Below are 22,989 nucleotides of genomic sequence, written 5' to 3' on the forward strand. Positions count from 1 at the left end.
CGCGAAAATCCGAGCTACTCGCACGCAAAGTTGGCAAAATCGCTAAAAGTTGCCAAATCAACCGTTACAAATGTAATTAAAGTGTTTGGGGAACGTTTGTCGACAGCCAGGAAGTCTGGATCGGGGGGAAATCGAAAACCGGAAGCCGGTGAGACGACAAAGAGAGTTGCCGGTAGTTTCAAGCGAAAACTTAACCTTTCTCTCCGAGATGCCGCAAATAAGCTGGGTGTATCGTCTACAACCGTGCATCGAGCCAAAAAACGAGCCGGACTATCGACTTACAAGAAGGTAGTGACTCCAAATCGCGATGATAAACAAAATACGACGGCCAAAGCGCGATCCCGGAGGCTGCACACGACGATGCTGACGAAGTTTGACTGCGTGGTAATGGACGACGAAACCTACGTCAAAGCCGACTACAAGCAGCTTCCGGGACAGGAGTTTTATACGGCAAAAGGAAGGGGAAAGGTAGCAGATGTTTTCAAGCACATGAAACTGTCAAAGTTCGCAAAGAAATATCTGGTTTGGCAAGCCATCTGTACCTGTGGCTTGAAAAGCAGCATTTTCGTAGCTTCCGGGACTGTCAACCAAGAAATTTACGTGAAAGAGTGTTTGAATAAACGTCTGCTGCCTTTCCTGAAGAAACACGGTTGTTCCGTACTGTTTTGGCCGGATTTGGCATCTTGCCATTGCGGTAAAAAGGCCATGGAGTGGTACGCCGCCAACAACGTGCAGGTGGTTCCCAAGGACAAGAACCCTCCCAACATGCCAGAGCTCCGCCCAATTGAGAAATACTGGGCTATTGTCAAGCGGAACCTAAAGAAGACCAACAAAACTGCTAAGGGCGAGCAGCAGTTCAAGGCAAACTGGCTTTCTGCGGCGAAGAAGGTGGACAAGGTGGCTGTACAAAATCTGATGGCAGGGGTCAAGCGTAAGGCCCGGCAATTCGGATTTGGAAAAGCGGAAGCCTAACTGAATATTTTTCCTGAATTGTATACTAATTGAACTTGAAAAAGAAATTTAATTTGATTTTTTAAATAAACGATTTTACCGATTTACACGCGTTTTCCCTTGACCAAATTTTGACCGTATCACCCTTTATTTATCAATTTTATCTAGATGAATACGTTATTGGGACGTTACTAATGGATATTTTTGGTTGCTATTGAAAATTTAGTCGATTACTGTATTTATGTATGGGCCCAAATTAGGGACACTTAGGCCGATATTACCTGCATTTCCCCTATGTATTAAATTGATTTCTTAACTCATTATCAGTGAAAAAGTTTGATAGGTTGAAATTCGGAAGCAATTTGAGAGTTCCGTTTGTGAGGTGCTCTGTCGATGTCCATGTTGTACAAGGCAATCCTGAACGATATGTCTTGCATACAAGCTCTTACTCTTTAGTTAACTCTTTTATCAGTAATTTGTGGTCCTGAAAAGGACCGTTAAATTGAAAGTTTGGAAGCCAGTTTAGAATAATGCTGTGGAAATTTGTCCTCGATGTTCTTGGAGATGAAAGCGGTGCAAAAATGAAATATGTATTAGGAAAAACCCATCAATCACAGAACTTGAGCCTACCGGACTGTACCTAGGTTTATGCTTTTTGATGCAAATTTGAGTTATTTAGTCATTAAGAGTTTTTCTTGGCATAATTCTCTTAATAGGAGGGGCTTAAAATTTGCATCAAAAGGCATAGAGATAGGTACGGTCCGGCATGCTCAGTGCTTGGAATCAATATTCGGCGACTGTGTTAGGGAAACCACTTTTCCCATCACGGAAACGCCTCGTTTTCTGATGTCAAAATACATTTTCGTGCGCAAAACGCACCAAACTTTAGATTTATTCAATAGATAAAAAAATTGATTGGATGAATTTCTTGCTAAAATTTTTCCAGATATTCACGATCGATTTGCGATTCCTATCGATTTTCGTATTAATTAGAATTGAAATCCATCATCTCTGGATCACAATCAGACCGCTTTCATGCCACGACCGACTTTGGATTCTGAAATTGCACCCCCAATGTTGGCTTAACAATATATGGCATGTTAGATTTAAAGATATGGGAACTGACATCCGATTGATGACCTTGACAAATGTCAAAAAAATACTCTTTACTAAATATATGGTGGTCCTGAAAAGGATCGTTTTGTCGTGATGGTTGAGTAATGCTGCGCTATTAGGGTGTTCAACATGGATGAGGCTGGCGAGCTGAGCTGTATGTTGTTTGTAACGAGGGTGACGCGCTTGGCATAGATGGCCCCATGTGACTCACGAAGATGGATCCCGATCAGTAGCGGTGAGGCTTCTTCCTCCTTCTTCGGTGAATGGACGCTCATGTGGGCTGCTGCTGCTGACCACCGACCGGATACCACCACACACGGTGATTGAATAAGCACCGTTCAGGGAGACAGGATCGAATTCGATGTTGAAATCTGTGTTAGGGAATGCGCTTTTTGCAGGCAATCGGTGATAATTTCGATCACTATTGCAACAGTTGGACATTTGTGTAATTTTCAGTAGTAACCTATTGAAAAATAATAAAGTGTTCAATTTAGCAGATTTCGTAGCAACATTTCTAATCGATTGGCTTGTTTAGAATTAAAATCCATCCGCTATTGACAGAGTTATATGTGGTCAAAACTTGACCACTTTTCGTAATGCGGTCCATTTTGGTTTTTTGAAATTTCACCTCCAATATGTTGCCGACAGACGTAATCCTACGTCAAAAAATACAAGACTTGAGATTAGTTTAAGGAGCGTTAGAGAGCTCCGAGTGAATTTGAAAAGTGGTAGTGACCTTTTTACCATGAACACTCTAAAAAGTTTATGATAACTACAGGAATATTTGAGGATTGAAAGGAAATGCATTGTGGTCACCGATCATACGTGTGTTGGAAAGTGTTGTCCGATTCTGATACTAACGATCAAATGGAATTACATACACAGATCCCGCACATTCGTCCATGAGCTTGAAATCGTTCAACTGATCGTGCAAATGTGAAAATAAGCCAACCATGACCTTTACCTACGGTTGGCAACATGTTCAATCGAATCCAACCCATCACCTTCCGCGCGCTGTTGGCGTCAATTAAGTCAACAATCTGTCAGCAATTGCCTTTCGACTACCTTCCACAAACACACACAAACACACACACACACGGTAATCACATGGTCTAACCCCCATATCCACATACCTACTCCGTCAATCGCAGCATCCATCCAACTGCCAACTGCCAACGCTTGATCATCATCTAAGATATGTACTAACTCTGACTAACACCGAGGCTGATCGACGTTGAAGCCCTCCACGGAGACGCAAAAATGCTGCACAACTTTTCCTCTCCGTTAAGTGTCCGTTTTCTTTTATTATTATCGTTTGACAACATCTCCGCGCTCTGTCTTCGGGATGCCTCATTCAATTTGCTCCTCGTTTGCAACTGGGCACCCCCGCCTCTGCGATTGATCGTTTGTAGATTTTCCAACCATCGTCCACCAGGGTTCAGTCTTATTCCCCATTCATTTTATTGGCCACCGCTATCAAATGTTTATTGTAATGTAATAACCTAATTACGGGTCACTCGCCCACTAAATCAGCAACGGACATCGCGGGCTTGGCCTCGTCCCGTCTGGTTGTTTGCGTTAACGAATCAAGCTGTGAAGTGCGCAACTGGATTTGGGAGGGGAGGCCGGATGGGAGGGTGCGGTTTTATTTGCTAGTTAACGGTTTAGTTTTGACTCAAAATAGCGGACTTCGGTGCTATGGGTGGAAGGGGATGGTGAGGATCTCGACGATCATAATAATTAAAATTAACGACAAAAATAACTGCATCGCGTACAGGCGTGATTGAATGCGGGGGGACGAGAGCTCAGTCAACAGACATTCGTGCAACCATGTTGTACCTATGTACATATCAAGATGCATTTGTCTGCCAATTGGCAGAAGCCGATGGATGCAAGAAGAAGCGGGAAATGCATCTATTTGACTCTAATGAGCGAACTCTTGCCGCGGATGTCATGGCCTTGAAGTTGCGGTACCGTGGAATGTCTACATCTGAATGCAACGGCTGCGTGGCGGTTTCCTTGAAGAGTTTCACTAACAGTATGAAATTACGTTTGAGCTCAATTTGAAGATTTGGACCAGTGCGGTGTATGTTGGATATACACGGCGAATGAGAACGATCCAAATTTGAGTTCAGTTCACTCGTAATCGCCAAAAGTGCAGGAGCTCAGCGATAAGTAAATTTGCCTCATGGTTTCCTGTGGAAAACTTAAAAAAATCTGCCGGAAAATGAGGAAAATTTACGAAAATTTTACTCAGTCTAGGAGTAGTACAAATAGACTGACTGAATCCAATCTTTACTGTTCTCATATTCGGGAAATTTTTCCTGGACAATAATTATTCATCGCTGAATTCCTGCCCTTTATGTGATTTATGAGTTAACTAAACTAAAATTTGGGTCGTTCTCATTCGTCGTGTAGTCATTAAAAGCTTGGTCTAAGACAGTAGCCCAATAGAGCTTTTCATGGCAAGCATTCAAATTGAAATAGGCGGAACAACCAAACGTAAACAAAATTCTCGAGAATCAAAACGATAAAGGAAGTTTGCTCTATCAGATGATGGTGTTAGATTGCTTGGATGTGCTTTGATTCTCGAGGAATTTACGTTTAAAGCCATTGTTTACGTTTGGTTCTTCCGCCTCTTTCAACTGTTGGTCTAAAATTAACTCTTACAATAGAAATCCTTACACAAGTTCAGAGATTTGAAAGGTTTGACCTTTCACCAGGACAAGCCAGGAAACAGAGAGTACCGTAGAACCCCGTTAGTTTGAACAGCTAAAATCGCAAGTAAACGGCACACTGGTGCGTAACGCCATTAGGCACCTCTCTAAGGGTACCAGGGAACTCCTCCTGACAGTATAATTCAGTGAAGTCTGAGAACTTCAGAAAATTTCAGCAAACTTCTGGAATGGTTTGAAAAGTTCAGAAATATTTCAAGAACGCCAGGAAAAATCAGCAAATTTCAGGAAATTTTCAGGTAAAATCTGGGAACTTCTGTGAAGTCTGCGAACTTTAAATAAATGTACGCACTGAAAGTCTGCAAATTTCTGGAAAATTCTGCAAAATTTCAAATGTATTCTGCCAACTTTAGTAAAGACGCCGAACTTCATGAAAATAATGAGAACTTCAGTAAAGTTTGCTTCCACCAGGACATTCTGTGAACTTAAGGAAATCTCTGCAAGTAACAGGGAAGTCTTCGAACTTAAAATAAATCCGGATCAACCTGAGGACTTGACATCATCATCTGTTGGTTTTTGAAATAGTTTCTGATCATCCTAGTATCATGAGTGATAATCAGAGAGGCTTGATTAAAGTTGTTGGACATTTGAAGATCTTCAGAATAATACTTGATATCTTGAAGATGATACCGTTCCGATTCAAATTTCGGACGATTCAAATTTCGGACACTTTCATTTTTAATTAAATATTACATCCAGTTAGAAACAAAGTAATAATGTTAGATGATCGTGGAGGGCACTAGTCAAAAAAATTTAAAATTTACAAGACATGTGGATCATATTCGACCGAGATAATCAACTTTTAAAAGTGTCCGAAATTCGAGTTTAAGTGTCCGAAATTTGAATCGGCACGGTATTTGAATTTCTGGACAGTTTTTTTCCTTGATTTATTTTCCGTCGATTTTGTTTTCCGTGCTGAGCACCAACGCTACCGACGCCAGGGAGGCAGCTCCCACACCTGGACCCTTCCTATTGATTGAACACAGGGTTGCTGGGGTGAGAGGTTATTACGCTTATCACTACGCCACCGGCGCTGCTATTCCTGGAAAGTTGTAAATCTTCAGAATAAAACCTGCTCAATCTGATGAAGTCATAAATATCCTGAAATAAGCTTCGGGAAAATGCCTCCCAGAACTCTAGAATAGTTTTATCCACAATTTGAGGCAAGTTTTTCCCAGAATTTCAGAAAAGTTTTTCCCAGAGCTTCAGGAAAATTCTTCCCAGGACTCAAGGGATGTTCTTTCCAGAATACCAAGGAAGTTCTTTCCAAAACTTCAAAGAAGTTCTTCACAAAACTTCAGAAAAGTTCTTCACAAAACTTCAGAAAAGTTCTTCCCAGAACTCCAGGGAAGTTTCATCAAGGAACTTCAGAGATGTTCTTCCCAAAACTTGATGGAAGTTCTATCCAGGACTTTTGAAGGTTTTTGAAATAATTTCTGATCTGATTGTTTTATCTGAGAGACGCTTTTTGAATTCCTTGGCAGTGAAAGACCTTCAGAATAAAACCTACCTGATGACTTGCAAAAATATCCTGAAATAAACTTCTAGCAAAATCTTCCCAGATCTCGAGAAAAGTACTATCCACAAATTGAGGTAAGTTTTTCCCAGAACTGAAGGGAAGATCTTCTCAGAATTTTAGAACAGGTTTTTCAAGAACTGAACCCAGAGCTCCAGGGAAGTTTTTCCATAAAATTTAGGGATGTATTTTCCAAAACTATAGGAAAATTCTTCTTAGAGCTTTAGGGAAGATTTTTCCAGTACTTCAGAAAAATTCTTCCCATATCTCCAGGGAAGTTTTGCTCAGGACTTTAAGTTCTTCAAAAGCATATAAGGAAGCTCTTTCTATAACTTCACAAAAGTTTTTCTCTGACCTTTAGAAAAGTTCTTCCCGGAGCGCCAGTAAAATCTTCCCAGAACTCGAGGGAAGTTTTTCTCAAAAGGAACTTCTTCCCAGAACTTGATAGAAGCTCTTCCCTGTGCTTAAGATATATTCTTCCCAGTGCTTTAGGGAAGTTCTTCCACAAAATCTCGGAAAAACCCTTCCTAGAAGTTCAGGGATCTACTTTCCACAATTCCATGGAAGTTTTTCCAAGAACTTGAGAAGAACTTCTTCTCAGAACTTTACAGAAATCCTTCAGAGAACATCCAGGAAGTTCTTCCTAGAACTTTGAGGAAGGTCTTCCTAGAATTACAAGATAATTTTATCACAACTTCAAGGATGTTCCTCTGTTCTTTAGGAAAGTTCTTCTCAGAGCTTAACTTGAAAAAAGTTCTTCTCAAAACTTTAAGGATGTTCTTCCTAGAATACCAAAGAAATTCTGCCCAAAACTTCAGGGAGGTTCTTCTCAAAACTTAAAAGAAGCTCTTCCCAGGAAGTTTTATTCAGAACTTCAGAGATGTTCTTCCCAAAACTTAACGTGATGGAAGTTCTTTGCAGAACTTGAAATAAGTTCTTCCCTGATCTTCATAAAGTTCTACTCAGAACTTTAGAAAATCTCTTCCCAGAGCTTCAGGGTCGTGTATCCCAGAGAAGTTTTTCCATATACTTCGATGTACGATCTTTCCAAAACTATTAGAAAGTTCTTTCAAGAGCTTTAGGGAAAATGATTTCAGAACATAAGAAAAATTCTGCCCATATCTTCAGGGAAGTTTTTCTCAGAACTTAAGGGAAGTTCTACAAAACATATTGGGAAATTCTTTCTAGAACTTTGCAAAAGTTCTTATGGGAAGCTTATCCCAGAACTTGAGGAAAGTTATTCCCAAAACATGACGGAAGTTCTTCTCAAAAGTTTAGGGATGTTCTTCCTAGAATACCAGGAAATTCTGCACAAAACTTCAGGGAGGTTCTTCTCAAAACTTCATAGAAGCTCTTCTCAGGAAGTTTTATACAGAGCTTCAGAGATGTTATTCCCAAAACTTAACGTGACGGAAGTTCTTTGCAGAGCTTGAAACAAGTTCTTCCCAGATCTTCATAAAGTTCTACTCAGAACTTCAGAAAATCTCTTCCCAGAGCTCCAGGGATGTTTTTCCCAGGGAAGTTTTTCCATGTACTTCGATGTACGATCTTTCCAAAACTATTGGAAAGTTCTTGCAAGAGCTTTAATGAAAATGTTTTAAGAACATAAGAAAAATTCTGCCCATATCTTCAGTGAAGTTTTCCTCAGACCTTTAGGGAAGTTCTACCAAACCTATTGGGAAGTTCTTTCTAGAACATCGCAAAAGTTTTATTTAGAAAAGTTCTTCCCGAAACTCCAGTAAAATCTTCGCAGAACTGGAGGGAAGTTTTTCTCAAAACTTCTTGGAACTTCTTCACAGAACTTTAGGGAGGCTCTTTCCTGAACTTAAGGGATATGCTTCCCAGTGCTTTAGTAAAGCTCTTCCACAAAATCTCAGATAAGCCCTTTCTAGAAGTTCTGGGAACTACTTCTCACTATTCCAGGGAAGTTTTTCCCAAAACTTGAGTAGAACTTCTTCCCAGAACTTAGAAGAAATCCTTCAGAGAACTTCCAAGAAGTTCTTCCTAGAACTTTAAGGAAGGTCTTCCTAGAATTACAGGAAAATTTTCTAGCAACTTCAGGGATGTTCTTCCCAGACCAGTAGGAAAGTTCTTCCGGGAACTTAAGGGAAGCTCAGCCCAGAACTTGAGAAAACACGGAGAACAAATTCGTTAAGTTAAGATAACAATCCTAATAGTTACTTTCACATGGAAAAATATTGTTGTTTGAAAGAAACCTATAGCTATTACAACATTAATTTGACCGTCAACTTAATCATATCTACCTAATAGATCCAACTGTTCATCTTATACTCAATTCAACTTTATCTTTGATCAATTATAACAACCGTCAAATGTAATTTATTTATATAATTTGGTTTCAATTGATCATCATAAATCCACATACTTTTAACTTGTGATGCGTAGAGCAGGCGATAAGATAGCTGGCTCTCGCAGATAAACGCGGTTCAAATCTAAGTTGAATGTTCTTGTTCACTTTTTTTTATGATTTTGCAGTTGTGTTTTTGAGATCGATAAAGCAGCAAAACAAACCTCCTTAATATGTCGATAATGAAGAGCAGTTCGTTGAATAAACATTGTAAAATGTTGCTTCCCTAACAATAGTTTTCTTGAATCAACTAAAGCATAGTTGTATTTTGAAGTGTGACGTTTGTTCATCTACTGAAAAATATAGTTGAGCCAACCGAGGAGCCAACTATGGACTATAGTTGTTGCCCTCTATATATAGTCTAATCAACTATAGTTTCGGGTTATCTCTAAAACAATTGAACAATATAGTTATTTTGACCGGAAAAATAATTGCGTCTGCTATAATTTGTTCTCCGTGAAGTTCTTCCCAAAACTTGAGGGAAGTTCTTCTCAAAACTTTAGGGATGTTCTTCCAAGAATACCAAAAAAATTCTGCTCAAAACTTCAGGAAGGTTCTTCTCAAAACTTCAAAGAAGCACTTCCCAGGAGGTTTAATTCAGAACTTCAGAGATTTTCTCCCCAAAACTTAACGTGATGGATGTTCTTTCCAGAACTTGAAAGAAGTTCTTCCCAGATCTTCATAAAGTTCTACTCAGAACTTCAGAAAATCTCTTCCCAGAGCTCCAGGGACGTGTTTTTCAGGGAAGTTTTTCCATGTACTTCCATGTATCTTTTCAAAACTATTGGAAAGTTCTTCCAAGAGCTTTAGGGAAAATGTTTTCAGAACATAAGAAAAATTCTTTCCATATCTTCAAGGCAGTTTTTCTCAGAACTACAGGGTGAGGAAAAATTATCCGAGTTTTTTCTCTCAGTGTATAGCTCGAATTTGACAGATGCTGAAATGAGCACACCTCTACCAATTGAAACCTTGATACATAACCGTTTATAGTTTCGTTTGAATCGGTTCACGTGTTTTGCCGTAATGAAGTCCAGTCCACTACGAAGTGCGGTAATTAAGCTTTATAAACAAGGAATTCGTCCGGCACGTATTGCAAAAACATTGCAAATGCCTTCGCAAACAGTTCGGGAGGCTGTAAAATGGTACCATGAACTCGGAAATTTGGAGGACCGTTCAGGAAGAGGCAGAAAAAGAAGTGCGAAAACCCCTCAGAACCGGAACATACTTCGTCTTAGGATTAATCGAGATTCTAGACGGTCTGTCCGAAAAATGACAGAATCATTGAAAATCGACCCAAAGTCAGTACGAACTATTCTAAGCAAGGATTTAGGATTCTTGCAAATTTTCGAAGAACCATTACCTAAATGACAGGATGAAAAGGAATCGGTAGCAAAAATCCAAGATTTTATTGAAGGATTTCGGCAATGGACGGCATCGCACGACTTTATTTATCGATGAGAAGATTTTCTCTGTTGAGCAATACCACAACCACCAAAACGATCGCCAGCTATTGCCAAAGGGTTCTTCTAACCGTACGAATGTTGCCAGATCACATCATCCAGTTTCCAGTTTCCAGTTAATATTTATCGAAAAATCGTCAAAATCAACCAAATAGTCTACCAGAAGCTGCTGACGGACACAGTTGCACCTTGGGCACGTACGCCCGAAACAAAGATTGGACATTTCAACAGGATTCGGTACCATCGCATGGAGCGAACAAGACGCTGGAGCTTTGTAGCAAATCTTTTCGTAGATATTTGACAAAAGATGAATGGCTTTCAAACTCTTCTGATTTAAATCCAATGGACTATTCCGTCTGGTCTATTCTTGAGTCCTGAGCCTGTACTAAGTCACACATATCTTTAGATCATCTGAAAGCAAGTTTGACAAAAGTCTGGGATGCAATATCTGTGGAGGAACTAACGTCCATCGTCGATAATATCCCTAAGAGGTTGAAGGCGTGTGTACGAGTCAAAGGAACACATTTTGAGAAATTGTTGTGAGTATCATAAACTATGTTGGTGTACCTACATTTCCCATAAATATGTTGTAATTCAATACAAAAGCAATAAAGTTACGACTAAATTAGTAACAACGAATAATTATTCCTCACCCTGTATAGGGAAGTTCTACCAAACATATTGGGTAGTTCTTTTAGAAAAGTTCTTCCGCCAGTAAAAGCTTGAGGGAAGTTTTTCGAAAAACTTCTTGGAACTTCTTCCCAGAACATTAGAGAAGCTCTTCCCTGAACTTAAGGGAAATTCTTCCCAGCGCTTTAAAAGAGTTCTTCGCAAAATCTCAGAAAATCCCTTCCTAGAAGTTCAGGAACCTACTTCCCTCAATTCCAGGGCAGTTCTTCCCAGAACTTGAGAAGAACTTCTTCCTAGAACTTTAAATAAATCCTTCAGAGAACTTTACGGAAGTTCTTCCTAGAATTTTTAAGAAGTTCTTCCTAGAACTTGAGGAGAATTTTCCCATGACTTCAGGGATGTTCTTGCCAGACCTTTAGGAAAGTTCTTCCCAGAACATAAGGGAAGCTCATCCCAGAACTTGAGGAAATTTCTTCCCAAAACTCTTCTCAGAACTTTAGAAACCCAAGTTGATTGTGACTAAAATAAGTCACATAAAAGTTGCCTCAACCATTTTGCACCAAGTGTGGTGCTAGGGAAACTTGTTCACAGAACTTCAGAAAAATTCCTCACTAAACTTTAGAAAATTCTTCCTACAACTTTAAGGATGTTCTTCCAAGAGCTTGCATGAAGTTCATTCCAGAACATGCGGGAAGTTCTTCCCAGAACTTGAGGGAATTTATTATCAGAACTTGAAGGGAGTCCCAACAAACATTGGAAGCAGAATAAGAGCTTATTCAGGCAAAAATATGCTTCTTCAGCTGAAAAATTGCTTATTCAGCTTTTATTCAGCTCAAATTGTTTTTTGGGGTTCTTCCGAAAATTTGAGGGAACTTCTCCCCAAAACTTCAGGGACGAACTTTAAGTTCTGGCAAGTTCATCCACGTAGGGGCCTCATAGCCTAGTCAGTAAAGGCACGGTATTACCAAGCCGGATGCGGCGGGTTCGATTCCCGGTCCGGTCGAGGGAATCTTTCGGGTTGGAAATTTTCTCGACTTCCCTGGGCATAGAGTATCATTGTGCTTGCCACACAATATACAAATTCATGCATTGGTATTGGCATCGAAAGCTCTCAATTAATAACTGTGGAAGTGCATTTAGAACACTATGTTGAGAGCACGCAATAAGCTAATATGCGCTAAGCAATAAGCTTGAAATGCGAATAAGAAGAAGAAGAAAGTTCATCCACGAAAATTTCTTCGCATAACTCCAGGAAAGTTCCTATAATTTTAGGAAAAATTCTATAGCTTCTAAAATCCTCGTAATTTTAATTAAATTTCTCAAGCTCATTGGGGTAACAAGGACTTTAAAAGTGTTTCCAGAAAGTCAACAGTGTTCCCACAAATTTTGAAAACTTCGATGGCGTTCCCAGAACCTCAACGGGCTCGTCATCACTTCTTCGGCATTTACAGAACTTTTTATAACTAGATTAATTTCTTCACAATTCACATTGGCATCGAAAATTTTCAAATAATAACTGTTGAATTGCATTTAGAACAATAAATTGAGAGCACACAATAAGCTAATATGTGATAAGCAATAAGTTTGAAATGCGAATAAGAAAAAGAAGACGTGGCTCATCTTCCAATAGGTAAAACTAGGTCAATGCAAATATCATCCATCAGACACGTACTACTCGTGCGGCCAACATTCCCTTCATACGGAATCCTAATTGGACATCGTCAAGGCTTCAAACTCGCTACCGAACAGCAATTAAATTCCAATAAAACAATTCAACTGCAATCACCATCACAACTGACGACCTTGCCCGTGCGCCATAACGATATCAATAACAATAAAACTTGACGACGCCGTGGACTTACCTGATTTTCCCACTTTGGAGCTGCCAATGACGACCACTTTGAGTTTGTTTAGATTTGTCATTTTTTGTTTCACACGCACACGTCGTGATGGATCTGCCAACTCACATCAGGACTCAGTTTGGGAGCGACTGGATGCCAGTGTCTTGCGAATTCCTCCAGGAGGGAACATCGGACTACTTTCGTTTTTCACGTCCCGTCACGACTTCGGTTTTCTCTCGGTGTGTCCGCAAACTAAATGCACCTTTTTTTTCGCTCACATTTGCACACACTTATCACCAGCAGCAGGCTGTGTTTGCTTTTAATGAGTCTCTTGTTGCACTTTTTCCTGGTTGGGATTTTTTTTATTGATTCACATGCGAGGTGTCTCCGAACGCAGCCAGCTAAAATGGGAGGAAAAAGGGAATTGCAGTGGCGGCAGTCCGTCGTTGACGCCATTCCCCGCGGAAGCGCAAAATAAAAAAAAAAATACATTAATGAGATCATGATTTTTAGCGGGGGGAGGCGAAATATTTGGCGATATGAGATACGTTAATTTGATGGTAATTGTATGGGTTCGCTTATGTCGAACGGTTGCTACACACGAATTTTACATTAATGGTTAATTGATTGGACCAAGTGGGCGAATTATTGAGCCTTTCACTTAGCTAATTGTAATAAAATTTAGTTCAACAAAGATTTGCCCAAGCCATGTGCCTTTAGTAAATTTGAGCCACTAAATGCGTACACTGAATTGTTGAAGCATATCATGTTTGTGAGATTGGAATCTGTAATATGCAGAGGTTTGATTACCAACTTCGAAGTCTTATTTAAGCTTTTTAATTTTGAATTTATACCAACTAATCGATTCCTTCTTGCACTTATCCATAAGTTGGAACATGGTTTGGACAATTCGGTATTGCTATTCCCTAAAATACAAAAATGTTCCTTGTATTTCCCTGAATTTTAATGAATATTGATAGACTTCTCTGAATATAGGGGAAATACAGGTAATGTCGGCCTAAGTGTCTCTAATTTGGGCCGATACATAAATTCAGCAATCGACTAAATTTTCAATAGCAACCAAAAATATCCATTAGTAACGTCCCAATAACGCGTTCATCTAGATAAAATTGATAAATATCAGATGTTTTAGCGATGGGCCTGTTCGGTCTGGGAAGGCACTTTCCCTTTCGGCAGTGGACTTTATCGGCAATGATTGGTGGAGGAGGCAAGCGTCGATCTAAATCAAACTCTTTGAGCTCTGAAAAGAGCTGGGGGGTGGGGTTCAACACTTGCTCCGAACCAGGGATGTGTGCTGGGTAACTATTTAAACCTCGACGGCTACGCTAGTAACTACTTTTATTCTCTACTGCTTTTCTTTACAAAGGTTTGCTTTCTTCTGCTGCTGATGCTTACTAGTGGCCGGTCAAAAGGTAACTGAATTCAGTTCGCTTTTTTTAACTTGGATGATTACCATATACATTTTACTAAGTGATTTAATTGCTTTCTTCATCTTTAGGTGTGGGCAAAATTCAAAATTTGTTTTACAGAATCAGTCCTAGACTTAGTACACGGTCGACCACTTTGGTGGGATTGGTTTGTTTTGTTTTTAGAATTTTAAGAGAAACAACTTAATACTACTATTTACAGCTTAAAACTAACCTACTCTACTATATACACTTAACCTACTATGTACAAATTGCTTATTAAAGCATGTTCAGAAAGATTGCATTTTTGGATAAATTTGGTTATCATATCCTCAATTTTGGAATCTACTTTGGGAATTTCTGCCTCTTGATGGAGGTCTGCTATTCTTGTGTCGAATGGACGATCTAGGATCATCCTCAACACTCTATTCTGTGCAACCTGGATTTTGTTCCTGTGGGTCTGAGCGCACGATTCCCACACCGGGGCGGCATAGAAGATTGCGGGGGCTATGATCTTTTTGTAGACAGCCAGTTTGTTTTGCCTTGAGAGGCGGGATCTGCGGCAAATGAGCGGATACAAACACCTAACCAAGGCGGAGCACTTAACTAGGGTTTTCTCTATGTGCGAGCGGAACAGGAGCTTCTCATCGAACAGCATCCCGAGATAAGTAACATCAGTCTGTGAAGGAACATGATCGCTTGGGTTTTCGAGGCGTTGATTTTGATTTTCCACGTGGTGGCATAATCAGTAAAGGTGTCAAGGCATCGTTGGAGCTTGTTCGTAATTTCACGAGGCATCCTACCCTTGACGGCTATCGCGGTGTCATCTGCGAACAGGAAGAACACGCAACCGTCTCCTAGAGGAGGGATGTCCGACGTGTAGATGCTGTAAAGCAGTGGTCCCAGCAGACTCCCTTGCGGAACACCTGCTGGGATCGGAAATTGTCCCGAAAGGGAACTATTCAACGATTTGCTGGAGATAGTTACGGGTGATTATCACAAGGTATGGTGGAAAGTTGGAGTTACAAAGCTTGTATATAAGTCCGTCATGCCAGACATTGTCAAACGCCTTTCCGACGTCTAACAAGGCCATGGCTGTGGACTTGGATACAGCTTTGTTACTCCGGATGTTATTCATCACCCGCACTAGCTGATGATTGGTGGAATGCCCCTTACGGAACCCGAACTGTTCCGGAAGAAGAATGTCATGTTCCTCCACAAACTTGTTTAGTCGGCTGAGGATCAATTTTTCGAACAGCTTGCTCAGCGCTGAGAGCAGGCTAATCGGTCTGTAGATTGACGGTAGTGAAGGGTCTTTCCCAGGTTTGCGGATCGGGATGATTTTTGCCACCTTCCAGATGTTTGGAAAGTAGTGCAGCTCCAAGCATCTGTTGAAGGTGGCAGCCAGCAGCGAGTGCACCCTCGGGCTGAGATTTTTCAACGCTAGGTTGAATATTCCGTCAAACCCGGGAGCCTTCATGTTCTTACTGTATTTCAGCGCTGAGCAAATTTGTTCCTCTGTAATCCGTTCTTCTGGAGGGACGGCACAAGGGGAGGCATCTAACGTCTGGACGCACTGCGCAACCTGGTTCTCGAGTGGACTTGGGATTTTTGAGCCAAGCAAATGCGACTGGGAAATGTGCTCCCCAATCGCATTGGCCTTCTCTTCGTTGGTGATAAGCCGATCATCATGGACTCTAAGTGGTGGAATGGGCTTGGGGTGAGACTTCAGCACCTTGGCAACCTTCCAGAATGGTCTGGAACGGTCGTCCAGGTTCTGAAAAAGCCGCCCGAAACTCTCGTTCCGGATGGAGACCATTCTGGAAGCGATCTGCCGTTTCAGATCGACCATTTCGTATTTACGCTGCAGATCCCCAGTCCGCTGAAACTGGCGTCTACAAACGTTTCTGAGCCGAATCAAGAGTTTGGTGTGGGAATCAATTGCTTGAAACTTACCCCTCACAGAAACTCGTCGAACGCACTCTTCGTCAGCCACGGATATGGCTTGATGGAGACCCTCCAGGGACCGGTCTTTGTCCTCCACTGTGTCGAGCGGTGGGTTGTCGTCGATGTGGCGGTCGACCACGCGCCGAAACTGGACCCAGTTGACTCGATGGTAGTCCTTCCGCAGGCACGGTGCAGGGTCCACGTTGCAGCCCAGCTCGGTCAACACCGGTTGGTGGTCCGAACTCAGGTCGTTGACGGCAACCGGCTTGGCTAATCTGGTGTTTGCCAAGAACAGGTCCAGCGTCGATGGGTTGCCCGCCGGTGATGTGAAGGTTGCCCAGACAACCAGAAGTCGTATAACAATGTGCAGACAGTATCGTAAATTGCTACAGTTGAAGTCAACATCGCATATAAGAACGGCATGCATCGCATTATGTTTAAGTTAAATCGTATAGAATGAAATTTCCGACCAATATGCGATGATTCATTTTTTCGTCGTACTGTATCACAAATCAAATCGGATTACATCGTATGACTTTTCAAAGTGAATGTGTTATTACAGATTAAATCGTATATGATGTTAAATCAACCCATTTAAAATTAAATAAAAATTTGCATGTATATGGCCTCCACTTTTGTACGTATAAGCCATTTCTTTGCATTCTATACGATTTGTTTGTTTGTATATATGTTTGTACATCACAAAAACAACTTTGAATATACGTGCATTCTGGTTGTCTGGGTGGTTCGTCCGGAAACCAGACGGAATAGAGACCATGCTGGGAATGGTCGAATAATAGGCGGCCGTTCTGGTTCTGCTGGTAGTTTCCCCAGGCCTCGTGCCGGGCGTTCAGGTCCCCTCCGATTACGAAGCGGGCATTGGTGCGGGTTATGATGGCAAAGTCGTTCTTGAACTGATGTGCTGTACCATTGCTAACGGTACATTGTCGTGCTTGCGGAGGAAGTCTGCAAGCTCAATGTTTTTCGCCCCTACGGAGCGAGCGTTCCAGTTGGCGATCTTTATGTCTTCACGGTCCATAATTAGCGACTAAGGAGATGATAGCTAGGAGCTGTTGTGTTCTTGTAGCGCAGGTGCGCTTGATGATGATGGACTGGGCCAGCAGTGTGACGATCTCATCCGTTGACAGCGGAGAATCGTAGGATGCTTCGCCGGTTGTACCTGCCAATCCCGGAGCAGGGGGATCCGTCGATGGGCCGGAGGTTTGACCGGGTACTGCAGCGGCAGCCGACTGGGCAGCAGCCAACTGTTGGTTGAGCGGGAGCGGCGCCAACACTGGAATTGACCGTGGTTGGACCGGTGATAACGGAGGAAAGTTCTGCGCGTTGTTTTCCGGGACCTTCTTGCGACCGGGCTGGTTGTTGGACGAGGCCTTCTTCCGGATCTCGGCGTATTCGGCCCGCTTCCGACAGGCCTTACTCGTGGCCTTGTGGGCGGAACCGCAGTTGGCGCATGTGGGAGCGGCTTCCTCGATGCTGTCGCAGTCGTCGATCTTGTGGTTTTTGCCGCATTTGATGCAGCGGCTGGCCATGCGGCAGTTCCTGGTGCCGTGCCCGAACAATAGGCAGTTCGAGCACTGAGTGACGCCACGGTGGGTCGGCTTATACCGCTCTCACTTCACTACGATGTGGAACAGTGTGCGTGTCGTCTGGAGATCCTTCACGGTTGTGGAGTTCTTCTGCAGATGGACCAGGTAGAGCTGGTCACGATACTTGATGGCCTTGCTGCGGGTCATCTTGTGGATTTCGACCGACTTGAGGCCGTTCGCCTTAATCTCGTCCATTAAGGTGGTGGTATCCATGTCGTGGAGCCCGCGCAGCACCACTTTCAGCGGCTTGGTGGCCTCGACGTCGTGGGAGAAGTACTCCAGCTTCATCCTGTCCAAGAGGGCCTGGACTGCGTTGTAGTGATTTTCGGCCGAGACCATCAGTTTGTAGCCTTCCGTGCACCGTTGAATGGTGCAGCGAAGGCCCTGCTTAATGTAGAAATCCAGCTGCTCCCATAGCCCGGGAGGGAAGCCCTTCACATAGAAGGGTGGCAAATTAACTTTTTTAGGCACCGTCTCAGGGTCCGACTGCGCCTGGGCTCCGTTGTGCAGGGCGGAGAACGGATTGTTGCTCAGCAGCTTTTTTGCTGCCGATGCGGTGGCGCTGCTGTCTTCAGGTCTGGGTCGTTAAGTTCCGGGAGGCCCCGGCTGCGGGTCCACAACGCCTGTCGGGACGGGCAATGGGGTTTTCTTCTGCTTCTTCTGGGCTGGCTCGGTGGTCGCGCCGTCTCCTGGGAGAGTCTGTTTTCCCGGTAAACCGGCACTCGCGTTACCGCGCGATTTCTTACCCATGGCTGGGTCAGCGAGAGCGTCACTACACAACGCGGAGCTAATTCGACTTGCGAACGAACGAACGAAACTAGAAAGAATTCAAATCGACTGAACTGCTCAACAGTCTGGCAGCGAATGATGAATTCAGTTTGCCTAATGGGTGCCACTTTTATAGAAGCGCACTGTCTGCGCTTGGTGATATGGACGTCGCTGATTGGTTAGTATTGTTTGTCGCTGTTCGTCGGCGGCGATTGTCAAGATGGTTGGTTCACTTTCGGCGGAGACGGAACAGGGCCCAATCTTAGATCCATAGGCCAACATTAGGGACATTTCCCCTACTAAACTTCTCTGGAGATAACTATTCTGCTCTGAAAGAGAAGTTTTGAAAGGATCAGGGAGATAATGAAAATATGTGAAGGTTGGAGAACTTCTGAGGTTCAGCGAACTTCGAAGATATTAAAAGTGCTTAAGAGAGGATCTGCGAACTTCAGAACCAATATGGGGGTTCCTCGGTAGAAATTTAACGAAATTCTTTATACCCCAGGGAACTTTGTAGAAGAGTTGCAAACTTCATAGTAGTGCAACAATCTTTGTAGAAATTTAGCGAATTACGTAGAGCAATTCAAGAAACCAAGTAAAACTTCAGAGTTGGTTGGAAATGCTATCTAATATGAAGCTTTAGTGTGATAATTTATTAGCTAGAGAATGATCTTTAGAAGAGGGTAGGTGGATAGTTCCGTTAGAGTACGGCAGTATGAAAGTTAAATAGAAGTTAAAAATGAGCGAAGGGCCATTAATGCGACAGTACAAAGTCAAACGCACACCTTTTGCCTAACCCGTACGATGTACGCGGAGATTTGAAGTATTGTGCGCCCGCCTTTGCTCATTACTTTCTGCGGCTGTGGAATAGTTCTAGCGACGTTTCATCACTACCTAAAGCCCCATGTTGCGAGAGCGTTTCCAGTCGATGGTGTTGTTTATTAATTTATTTGATAAGGCTCAAACGAATTAACTTTACCGTGCCGAGGATTCTTGGTCACTACATAATACATCTTAAAACTGTAGTCAAAAGGTACAACACAATAAACATTTTATCTTCCGCTTTCCAAAAAGCCTCCTCCATCAGAACTGGAGCCGCTTCCAGTGGTTTCCTTGTTTGGCAATTACGCCATCGGAGGGCAGAGCGCTTCCATTGCAGCAGTGGACGCAAAGCGTGGTCAGCACTCACACACTGATCACGAAACGGTTGCTTTCCAAAGTCGACGACGCATCTTCCGAAAGAACTGCTGATGAAGAACAATGAGGAGGACCACACAATGGTTGCTGCCGAGAAAACAGACGATCGCGTGGCACACTTCGAGAGTGGCCTGCTTTTGTCGACAGCCGAGTGAACACTGCAGTCGATGGTGTGTTATAATGCAATTCTTCTTTACCCAACTATTGTGTTGCTCCTCTCGGCATGACCAACGTGGTCATCTCAGAGAGAAAGCAGTAGGGTGGTTGTTGCGTGCTGTACCATCATCAGCATTGTTGACACACTTTTGCCTGCAGATATTTTTTTTCTGTTAGTACTTTTAATAACCTTTCATTTGATATTTTGATCATTCAAATCGGCCCAGCGGTTCAAAAGTTATGTTATAAAAAAATGCCATTTTTGGAAAAAATAGAAAAAAATCGATTTTTTGAACCGCCCTAACATCGAAATGGTCACCCTTATGAGAACATAAAAAAACGGGTCTAATATTTTTCGATAAGGAACAAAACTGCCAATTTTTACGAAATTCTGAGAACCACTATATCGTTTTTCTATGGAATGGCTGAATTGAGGTAAAGGGAGAGAGATTTGAATTTAAGTATGCTTAGTTGTAGGTGATATAGGGGAAATGGCTTTAATGTTGACCTATGGATCTAAGATTGGGCCCTTCGCTAAAAATCTGCTATTTATCAATTTTATATAGATGAACGCGTCATTGGAACGGTACTCATGGATATTTTTGGCCGCTATTGAAAATTTAGTCGATTACTGAATTTATGTATGGGCCCAAATTAGGGGCACTTAGGCCGAAATTACCACCATTTTCCTTATGTAGTATATTTGGAATATATTGAATTCAAAAATTCATGCAAGCGTTCCATCATTATAACCATATTTTTAAAGAGACAGTTACTCTAAATCACCCTGTAATGAACCATTCAGTTCGAATGCTTTCGGTAGGTGGCATTGGGTAAATTTGGATTCTGTATCTTTGAAAATGTATTTAACCATGTGGTTAAATAGGTTAAAGAGGGGAAAGTTAATCAAATATTTGGATGTTATTCCATATATTCTACAAAAGTACTAATTGATGAACGTAGTGTTTCACTTCTTACAATAAAATAGGGATAGAAAGAGGTTTTTGATCAGCCCCTCAGAATATTTTAGATTATTTTAAAGCGAGAGTAGGCTCTGCCTTTGAACAAGTTTGACGTGCATTTTCTTTGCCGTGATTTTTTTTTTCGGAGAAATGATTTCGGCATATTTTTAAAACAATATAAAAAACCAATCTGATAGTGATTTCTAAAGTCATTCAAGTTTGGGGATATCTTTCCGTGACTCTTAACAAAACCCGTGTAAGGGGCTGTCCATAAACTACGTAGACAGTTTACGGGTGGGGGGGGGGGGGGGTTGACAATTATCCACGGCCCATACAAATTTAAAATTTTTTGTATGGACAATTGTCTACGCAGGGGGAGGGGGGGTCAAGAATCCCAAAAAAAACTGTCTACGTAGTTTATGAACAGGCCCTAATGAAGTTTTTTCAGCAGTGTTCACTCGGCTGTCGACAAAAGCAGACCACTCTTGATGTGTGCTACGCGATCGGCTGTTTTCTCGGCAGCAACCATTGTGTGGTCCTCCTCATTGTTCTTCATCAGCAGTTCTTTCGGTCGATGCGTCGTCGACTTTGGAAAGCAACCGTTTCGTGATGAGTGTGTGAGTGCTGACCACGTTTTGCGTCCATTGCTGCAATGGACGTGCTCTGACCCTCGTTGGCGTACAACAATTTGCCATACAATGAAACTACTGGAAGCGGCTCCAGTTCTGATGGAGGAGGCTTTTTGGATAGCGGAAGATAAAGTGTTTATTGTGTTGTACCTTTTGACTATATTTTTAAGATGTATTGTATAGTATACCAAGAATCCTCGGCTCTGTAAAGTTAATTCGGTTGAGCCTTACCAAATAAATTAATAAACATAAGTTTTTTCAGAGCTTCAGAGGGCAGCTCCGAAAACAAACTCCTTCAGTGAACCCCCGACGTTATTTCGTTTGCGACGACGTCACGGAGAAGCAAACCACAAGGGCTGATCCTGAGGACTCTTTTAGTGATATTTCATATTAGCTGAACCTGATCTGGATGATCAAAATGTGAAAATTACAAAAAGATAACAGATACAGGACTACAGAAAATTCTCCCTGAAGAAAAGGAGTCACCAGGAATCAAGTTGTATTCAAGGAGAGGCATCATGTTAATTCATTGAATAGTACCAGGTGGATATCATCCTGATTCAAGCAAGTAGGGTGGACCATGACCTGTTGACATTGCTCATGGATTCATTTGGTGAGTTTGTTCCTACTTATTAACACTTGTGATTATGATGGTCAACAGTGTCACAAACAACTGCGGTACGAGATGCCCACGTTTCATCCATTTATTGGATTCTGATGCATCGTGTTTAAATCTTTGATTTAAACAGGCTTGATGTTTCTGAATCATCTTGCCCCTTAAATGCTGCACAGTAGGCCTGGCCGTTTTTATATGTGTGACGCATCTTCGATGTGAAACATGTATCAAATATACAAGAAAAATTATGTAAGTATATATATCATTTTACAGGATGGTCGTGGAGGCGAACCAGCCCCAGGCTGAAAGCCTCCCTAATAAAGATAAATTAATTAATTAATTTTACAGGATGCTTTCAAGAACTGGCTGTGTTGGTGTTAGATTAGATTAGATTAGCCCCTCAGAATATTTTAAAACTCTGAGATTTAGAAAATATTTGGAATCTTGAAGTTGAAACAATTTTCTGAATTTACGTTTACAGTTGTAGAAGTTTCCAAATTTCCAAAATTTCCAACATTTTTGAAAATTCATTAAATTGATTTGTTGAAACATACTAACTCGTTTTTTCAAGTTTCATTATTTATTCCGGAACTTACCCATGGGCTCAATTTAAGGGATACTTACATAGGTCGATATTATGGACCCATTACCCTACTTAATCAACCGGAATTTCTGGATCAACAATAGAAAAGCGCCCATCAGAATTTGTAAACAAACCGTTCCAAAGCCCATTCCTCACAAATCGAAGGCCACCCACACAAACCAACACCATATCCGATGATGGTGTTGGTTTGCGTGGGTGGCCTTAGCTTTGTGAGTAAAGGGCTTTGGAACGGTTTGTTTACAAATGCTGATGGGCCCTTTTCTATTGTTGATCCAGATTTATAAAATAATATTTTCGATTACTTTTGTTTGAATCGGAGTCGGTAAATTGCCACACAAAGGAGTCCGAGTCAAATTCGACCGATTTAGATCAAGGTTGCAAAGACTCATTTCAGCTAAAACAATGTTTTTCTAAATTATGAAATAATTAGATGCCATGATCAAATTTTGAATTGGTAGG

The 22,989-nt window shown here is 41.8% G+C and overlaps 1 protein-coding gene across 2 annotated transcripts in view; it reads right to left on the reverse strand.

Moving 5' to 3' along the window:
• Window positions 1–22,989, reverse strand: part of LOC135706736 (ras-related and estrogen-regulated growth inhibitor-like) — a 161,872-nt gene that overhangs the window by 14,072 nt on the left and 124,811 nt on the right. The window contains exon 2 of one of the 2 annotated variants that reach the window (XM_065228390.1): window positions 12,639–13,018. In XM_065228390.1, the coding sequence (XP_065084462.1) occupies window positions 12,639–12,699 (61 nt within the window). In that variant the 5' untranslated portion in view covers window positions 12,700–13,018. Of the gene's footprint in view, window positions 1–12,638; window positions 13,090–22,989 lie in introns of those variants that run through there. The other variant, XM_065228391.1, reaches the window with a different exon arrangement.

Source organism: Ochlerotatus camptorhynchus, unplaced genomic scaffold (assembly GCF_037179485.1).
Source record: "Ochlerotatus camptorhynchus isolate MF236.1 unplaced genomic scaffold, CSIRO-AGI_Acam_v1.1 ptg000290l, whole genome shotgun sequence".
NCBI lineage: Eukaryota > Metazoa > Arthropoda > Insecta > Diptera > Culicidae > Ochlerotatus > Ochlerotatus camptorhynchus.